Source organism: Terrapene carolina, unplaced genomic scaffold (genome assembly GCF_002925995.2).
Source record: "Terrapene carolina triunguis isolate 2854851 unplaced genomic scaffold, T_m_triunguis-2.0 Scaffold231, whole genome shotgun sequence".
Taxonomy (NCBI): domain Eukaryota; kingdom Metazoa; phylum Chordata; order Testudines; family Emydidae; genus Terrapene; species Terrapene triunguis.
In genome coordinates this window covers 2,114,772-2,123,262 of record NW_020664582.1, presented here as the reverse complement: position 1 = coordinate 2,123,262, position 8,491 = coordinate 2,114,772, and the positions used below count along the sequence as shown (strand labels likewise).

Sequence of the window (8,491 nt, the reverse complement as noted above, 5' to 3'; positions counted from 1 at the left end):
TCCTGGACCGAGCGATGAGGGGAAACGTCGCCGTGGGGTGAGTGAGAGGACGAAAGCAGGAGAAAGTCGGTGGCCTAATGCGCTGGGTTTTGTAGAAGGCCGTGGCTTGGGGAAGTAGAGGAACTCGCTTCTTCCACACGCGTTGGCCTTAGTTATGTCACCGAGCTGCTTGACCTTGACGTGGGGCTTGTGTGTGTGGTGGGTGAACCTTGCAGGGTAGGCCTTAGAGCCAGCTACCTAGGATGCCTAATTCCTGTTGCCCATCTCCACCATCCGGGATAGTTTCATGGGTCTCTGCCCCACTAAGGGCCCCCGCACTGCCAGCAGTTGCCACACCAGCGACGCTCTGGCCTGGTTGCCCGCTCCCCACCGGTCATTGTGTGGCTGAGTGTGAGGGAAGGCTGCCCTGCTTCTCTCAAAGATGGCCCCTCAGACCTCTGGGAGCTGCAGTGGAGGCCAAAGGAGGGAGCTGCCATTCCAGCCTGGCCACCCATTCCCTGCTAGCTGGGACAGCTTCAGGGTGGGGGCGGTGACAGGGATGATCTGGCCCCCCTGCTGCTGGCTATCAGTGACATCCGAGGGGTTAGTGCCAGCCCTGGAACCTCAAACAATTTGGATGCCTTGCTTTAGAGTGGTAAGCAGTGCTGCCTTGCCGATAACACGGTAAACGAGCCCTGCCTTCAGTCACCATGGCACAAGCTTTGCTTCGTACCCATGCATTTACACTGGTGCAGATCCATCCGTGAAAAACTCCTGAGGGAGATGTAGACCTATTCTACTGTAAAGCAGTATAATAAAAAATGTAGGGTCCGATCCTCATCTCCCCAGTGCTTTAAGGGACATCCCATATTTGTTGCCTATTGCCCCACATCCTATATGGACTGAGGAGCCAATAGCATTTGATGGGAGTCCAGTTTTCAAGCAATAATTGTGCAAAGGGGCAGACACTGACATACCCTCCGATTTCTGCATTGTGAGCGGAGCACAGTGAGTGGAGGTGGCGTCACTTTAATGATACACCTGGTCCCCTATTTTTTAATCTATAGGTGGCCGTTCTCTGATAACGTGTCTACAACTTCCCATTGACTGGAGCGTAAGCAGGGGTAGAAACTGGTGAAATCTCCTGTCTCCCTTCTGCCCCCAGAGAAGAGACACCTTCCCCCCGCCCTCCAAGGAAGATGCTCGGATCTGGCCCTCTGGGGAGGAAACATACCATGAGGATCGGAGCAATAAAATAAGGCAGCACGAGCCAGGCAAACTCAGTTCTGGTTTCCCATGTCTCTGTCTCTCCATATCCCCGCTGTCGCTATTACTCTGTTCTTCTAAGCCTCTGCCTTTTAGGGCTGCGGCTCGGGGGCTGCTCCAGTTCCATTACTTCCCAAAGGCTCCTTGCCTTTCCCTCGGGAGCTGCCCTCGCTCCTTCAACCCCCCTGCTGTACTGCGGGTCGGGAGGCATTGGCATAACTCCTGGGGTGCTAGGCAGGAATTCTTCTGAATCTGCACCAAAAACCCCAACCATCCCCAGATTTATCTTTTTGTAGCTGGCAAGGAATTGGTGGATGGAAAGGGGTGTGCGAAAAGCAGAGTCCATTGATTGCAAGTGCAGTGGCTGGAGGCCTGGTGCTCTCTGCACGGCAGGGTTGCCAATTTTGGTTGGATGTGTTCCTGGAGGTGTCATCACATGACATAATCTTTAATTAGAGATGAATCTTTAATTCCTGGAGGCTCCAGGACAATCCTGAAGGGTTGGCAACCCTACTGCACGGGCAGGGGGTTCCCTTTGGCAGGAGAAGCTGTCAGAGGGCGGAGGGAGGGGGGTTAAAAGAGGCTTTTGATGCTGTTAATGCTGAGGACCTTGTTTTCAGAGATCAGAGCCTCTGCTGCTCCCGGTGACTTGAACTGTAGCAGTGGGTGCTCAGTGCCTCTGCAAATTGAGTTCTTAGTTTGGTTCTCCCTTCCGGTCTTCCCTAGGCCCCCTTCCTTCCCTCCCTTTTGCCCCTTCCTTCCCTCCAGTGAGGCACTAGTAACTCTGGCCTGATAGAAGCCAGAACAATTAAATGCAAGCATTGCCGGTGGGGTACCAATATCTGCAGTCTCCCTTGCCTGCCCCACTACCCCTTCCCTCTTCTTCCTGTCTGAGTGGTTTATCACTGCTGCTCCCGTGCTCTGGGCGTCTGCTGGTTGTAGATCCCTAGTGCCAGCTCTGGGACCTGTGCATGCTCTGTGGCAAAGCGTGGGACAGGGGCGATAGCCCGCGTTCTCTGTTTGTCTGGGCTCGGGGGATAGAGGGAGGAGTGAGGTTTAGTCCCTTCTCTTCCCCCCCCGCCCCCCGCCAAGCCTAGCTTCCTTTCCTGTGGCCCTCCTGTCCCCTGTCCCCCTTGTTTGTGCTGTGTGTGGCTCTGAATGGATGATCATGCTTCCTGGGAATCTTAACACTGAGGCAAAGTAGCTGCTCTTGAGCTCCAAGGCATTAAACTCTCCACTCAGCGATGGATGGATAAGCGGGAATAATATTTAGCTGGCCCAGTAACACACCAGTTTTGCTCTCTCTGCTGCTTTTTCAGTGTCCCTTGGGGGGAATGTGCAGATGCTGCTCTTAAAACACCACCACGGTGTTTGGGTGCAGGGCTTTGGAGCGGAGCCCGGAGCAGCTCCGGAGCAGTGGAGCTGCGGGTTTTTGCCTGGAGCTGGAGCGGAGCCCTGTTTGGGTGAATGTGGTTCTCCCGAATCAAAACCGGGGTGTGATGTTAATGGCCAGAAAAGGTGGTAGGGAGTTCAGATAACTGGGCAGCCTTCCCTCCTGCTCATACTGACACTTGGGGAGATCCTGGCTCCATTGAAGACAATGGGAGTTTTGCCATTAACTTCAGTGAAGCCAAGATTTTTGAAAGAGAGAGACCTATTTCTGCTGTAGCACAGCAGTCGTGAATTGCAACACCCACCAGCATTTCCAATCTGGGTCTCTCCTAAATGGCGTGGGTCAGAGTTGTGTCTAAACACGCTTCCTAGCAGCCACTTGTGCATCTCTCTTAAGGCCACACCTCGAAACCACCAGGCTTGCATCACTTGTGACCTTAGTCCCGGTGAGGTTAGGCTTCCTGCTATCTACCATATGGAATAAAGAGAGGCTGAGCCTTGTCCGGGGGACACTTGTGGCGGTGTTGGATTCTGCAACATGGTAGTTGCTATGGTATAGACGGGCCTGGAGAGCAAGGTCCTGGCATTGTGGTGCCCATCTAGGCAGGCAGAAAAGTGTGTTCGCACCTAGCCTGGGATGTAGAGACCTGTCGATTGCCAAAGGGCATGACGGCCAGAATGCTCGGATTATTCCTTTTCTGCGAGAGTTGGGGCTCAAGGACTCCCACCTGGAAAGTAGCCACATGGCACAGGCAAACGGGGCCTCTGACTTCTGTTCTCTTTCTAGCCTCCTCTGCATGGTGGATCGGCCAACAGCCTAGTTTCCTCTTTTCTCTTCCTGGAAGGCTGATACCAAATGTTTAGTGTTCGCTAAACCCCCACTAGGTTAGTGGGACTTTTGCCATGGCCTGCAACGGGGGAGCAGGATCAGCCAATAGTCTGCATTTAGCTATAACCACCCAGTTCCTTAACAAGGCTTGGCTTTCTTTTTGGCAAGTATTCCTGCGTCTGCAGAATCACACCAATCAAATTATTTAATTTTGGTTTGTGTGCTGCAAACCCAGATTCTAAGCCCCCTTCCTCTCGTCTGCCTGTTCTGCAGCGCTCGGTACTTAGTGGTTACCCACAAAACCCTCACTTGTTTCAGGAGTTCCGACTCCAGCCAAGCGGAGCAAACCGCCTGCTGAGAAAGATGGAATCAGAAACCCGGCTTTCTTTTGTGATCAGGATTCTAAGACCAGACCGTTTCTCCCTGCAGCTTTCTGCTTGGGTAGCTGCGGAGATGTGAGTTCAATGCCTGCCTGACTTTTATGCTTCTGGAGGACCTCGGGCATGGGAGAAGTGCAGAGGCAAAGTGCCTAACTCCTCACAGCGGTCTCTGGGGCTCTGTTGATATGGTCTAGTCTAGCCATCCTTAGCCAATTAGTGCAATGCAAGCTCCTCTACTGAGAGCAAGAACAGTGCCATTGGCTTAATAATAAGAGTCTGAACAGAATACCTAAGGGTCTCTGATAGATATACAATACAGCCCCACTTAACCATCATGTAGGGATCAGTAGCAACTATCTGAGACTCTCGAGCAATGTTGTGCTTTTGGTAACGAGCAGTTTCTGTTTGAGCTGGAAATTCAGGTTAATAGGGTTAGCGCCACATGCGTTTAGGTCTGGGAGTGTTGGTACACAATGGCCAGTGCTGTGGGGTCTCGCACACACTCATTGTTTTCCGGGACAATAGTGCTGCTTTTAAACACACCACTCCATTTGCAGACCTGGAGTAAGTGGGTGAGGGGCCGCTGAAATCAGTGGTACTTACTCCCGGTCTGAATCTCACCCGCTGTCCCTTGCACTGTGTAGTTCCTTTGATCAACAGTTAATAATTGGTCACTTAATCTGCTGGCTGTTTATTAATAATCTTCTTTCACTGGAAACACAGACGCTCTCTGAGTGGGGTATATCATGAAATGTTGGTGAAATTTAATGAAACTGGCCCATTTTTCAAGTTGCCTGCAGATGTTTCACCACTTCTGGTCCTCAGGAGTCCAGCATGGGGTGGGTGGTGCAGAGCTTTCCCAGCCCAGGGAAGCTGGCAGAGAGATGGGGCAATGGAACCATTTAATTGGGCCTTGAGAATGCTTAAAAACTGGATTCTGAACCCGAGTATTGAACCTGCTTTTGAACAGGAGCCATTTGGCTCTTGCTCACTGAGCATATGACAGCTTATGTGGATTCTTCTGTTCCTGCCTTCTTTTTCCTAGCAGTGCTCAGGAGGAGGGGAAAGTGCTGCACTCCAACTACCAGGGCAATACAGGTAGCAGCTAGGATGCCTTGCGCTTCTGTAGTCCTGGGGGAAACTTGCTATTAATGAACTGAACCATATCTTTCCTTGCAGCAAAAGGACGGGATGGTGATAGGAGGAGGTCTCCTGGCTTTTCTGTCTCTCCTCCTCTACAAAAATCACCTTAGGTAGCTTTGGACACCTGCCAATCATAAAGCAAGCCTTGACGATTTTACAGATACTGCTGGCACAGAATGGCTACTGCGCACCACCCCAGAAGTGGCTGCACTTCTGTGGTGGACCATCATATAAATGCAAAGTGTAGTGTTATTTATTGCACTCTGACCTCAATATTCAAACCTGGCTACCTGCAAAGCTGTCTCTGTCTACCACATGGGGGATACAAAGCTGGCCCTGGCGCTTGTTGTGCTGCACAGGTAATGCCCTTAGCCCCTGGAAGAAACACCGCATGTCATTTTTCAAGTTGCCCCTCCCTAGTGGGCTCGGGGAGCCCAGCAGGACATGGATGGAAGCTCATTTGGGGAGAAGGGGCAGTAAAAAAAATAGGGGGAACCCTGAGACCCCTGTAGAACGAATTAACAAACCGATCTTCCTCCAAAGAGAGCTAACCCATGACTTTTGAAGCCCACTGTCATTCCCTGCTATGTCCCTTCCCGGAGGAGCCCTGACCTTAGTGGAACAGTCTGTGCGTGACCAGGTCAGGAACACAGGACCGAGGTGGCTTGGCTGCAAATGCCATTGGAAAGTCCTCTGCTGAAACAATCCACGTTAGCATCAATTAGCTGGCTTATTATCTTTTTCAGTCCCCAGCACTCCCGCCCTGCAAGCATTGCCTTGCTGTGGGAGCGACCCAATCTACTCCTTCACATTTTTTGCATTTCTCTCCCTCTGTGCTGCTTCGCACCCTGCTTTACATTATTCAGTGCAGCTGCTCGTCAGGCTCCAGGCGCTTTCCCAGTCACTGCAAGGGAGCTCTTTAAATAACCGCTCACATCAGAAACTTCTTGGCCTGGGCTCATTATTCTGGATTTACCCGCATCAAACAGCATTTGTTATCCCAAAGTCAAGTTCCTTGAGTGACCACAGTCCTCTTGTGATGTTTCTCACCACCTGCCTTGGGGATGCAAGGGTGTGTTGAGTGTTCTAGTCCTTTTCCCACATCACCGTTCAGATACTCAATTCTCTGAAATTATTTCTATGCTGTTGCTTCATTCTTTGCTCTCCAATTCAGGATGAACATCCTGAATTGGCATTGGGCGTCCTGGTACCGTGGTGATGGGGATAGTATAAAGACCCAGGTAGTTCTGCTTAGCACCAGAGTCCTGTCTAAGTAGTGCTTTCACAGGTTCTCTTCCAACCATCTTCACTGTGCAATAGGCTGCTCTCCACCCCTTCATCTATATAAAGCTGAGTGGGTGTGTTGTAACCCACTGCTAAATGTGTATTGCAAATCCCCGTGCCCAATCCACCGAGGATAGGAATCCGTTACAGTGGCACCTTGGGAGCTTTGGTTCTGTAGCGCAAGCGGTAGCAGCTCCTGCTTTTAGCTCTGGAGGTGCCTGGTTCAGTCCTTGGTGCAGTGGTCAAGATGGCAGCCATCGGGGAGGAAAAGGGATTTAGCTATGAACACCACTTACAAGTATTTGTGCAAGCACCATGCAGAGAAACCTAATTCTTTAACGTGGGTTTATCTAGAAGTAACGAGACAATCATACAGACCGAATATTAGGAAACGTACTTCCTAGAGCTGAGCACTGCTAGGCTTTCCCTGGGAAAGTGGTTGATGTCTCTCTGAGCCTTGGGAAATGCATTGTAGGAAAGAATCCAAGGGATGGTCTGAATAATCGACTCGGTCTCTTCCATCTGCATAGTTTTTAGGATCAGTCAATAGAAGGCACGAAAAAATGGATGTCTGATCAGTGCTGCTGTTCCCCTGGCCTTGAGGTTTTCTGGAGTGCAGGTGATCTGTACCGGTTCCCGTGGATAGAATGCAGCACTCTGTCCCTCAGCTTGCTTGAAGCATTGATGGATCGTTTTCCCCTGTGATATCCTGGCTGCTTAGTGATCTGTTCATGGATCCAGAGTCAGTCAACCAAGTGACAATCATCCGTCTAGTAGACCTGTCTTCAGCTGTCAGCCAGGGGATGGTGAAGTAAGGAATGGGTCAGAAATTGGACAAAGCTCCTTCCATGGTTAAAGTGGGAAAAGAGCTCTTGCAATTTGTGACTGGGTCCCACAGCCTGGATCTAGCTGATGGAGAATCAACCTGACAAGCAATAGTTCAGCTGTCAGCCCTGCTCAGCACCAGTGATGGAGGAAGAAAGATAAAAACATGGGGCACAGTAATGGTACCAAATAGGAAGTCTGAGGGTCTCGGTTCAGGACTGTCTGTAAAGAGAGGAGAGGTGATGTTTATTGGAGAATTCAGATTAAAATTCCATAGCACGCAAGGTGTGAAACCAAATGTATTGGTGCTATTAAAATTTATGCAGACTGTATAAATGGTTGGGTCATGCATCTTCTGTTGTTGTAACTTTTGTGTAGTTTCAAAAAGTCATGGATACAAAAATGGATCAAAAGACATGACAGAAATCCAGCCCAAGAAATTAATAGGCTGACACTAAAATCCTGGCGTTGGTATGAAAGACCTGTAGAACATCTTGGGAACAGGGGATAAATAATATCTTCAAAAGTAGTGCTACTTTGGGTCCGTTTTTCCTAGGAAACCAAGCTACACTCCAGTCTGAGTGTATATAAGCCCTATAAAGAATACGGCCACGTTACCAAATCGGAATTGTGGAGGCGATACAGGATCAGTAAATCCTGAAGGTGAATCATGGTGGGAACTTTCAGATGGGGCTCCTTAGTGGCTTTATGAAAAATCAATAATCCTTTTGCATGGTCGTAATCCTAAAACAAATGCAATTTATGGCCTCTGAGAAGACCATGTTTCCCAGGATATAAGGCAGAGGTGGAATAACCCAAAGCAATAAACTAAACCAGGTTCTTAGGAGGAAACACTTTTTTATTTTTTTCCCCCCTCCTGCATGCCTCACTGGCCTTGAGTCTGGGGTGGGAATTTTCAAAGGTGCCTACAGGAATTAGGTGTCACTCTGAATTAGGTGCCTAATTCCCATTTAGAATCCTGATTAAAGTCACTTTTGAGTGAACAACTACATTGCCTCCAACTTTCTATCCCATTTGCTAATGATGGCAAACCCCCAAACATCCAGAACTAGGAAATAAATGATCCCAACATGCCCAAATAGCTCTCTCTTACCCCAGAACTGTAAATATTTTCTTTAGTTACTAAAATTAAATGTCCCGTCATGAATAAAATCTGCCTAAGGCCATACTCTTTCTGGTGTTCAAAATGACCTAAGTAATTTGACATACAAACAAGTAACCTTTTTATTGTCATTAGTCCACATCCTGGTGTGTTTTCTTCCCAGCTGGTGTAACAAACTAACCTGGTAACAGACACATTAATGGAAATTAATCTCTGAATAATTAGTAGAAAGTTTTTATTGTTCTCCTCCTGCTTTCCCAACCTCTCACT

At 49.3% G+C, this 8,491-nt stretch overlaps 1 protein-coding gene across 1 annotated transcript in view; it reads left to right on the top strand.

Moving 5' to 3' along the window:
- The first annotated feature begins 4,288 nt into the window (after positions 1–4,288).
- SH2B2 (SH2B adaptor protein 2) overlaps positions 4,289–8,491 on the top strand; it is a 47,751-nt gene continuing 43,548 nt past the window's right edge. Inside the window, exons 1-2 of the mRNA XM_029912523.1 lie at positions 4,289–4,410; positions 6,164–6,230. Coding sequence (XP_029768383.1) covers positions 4,289–4,410; positions 6,164–6,230 — 189 coding nt within the window. The remainder of the gene's footprint in view (positions 4,411–6,163; positions 6,231–8,491) is intronic.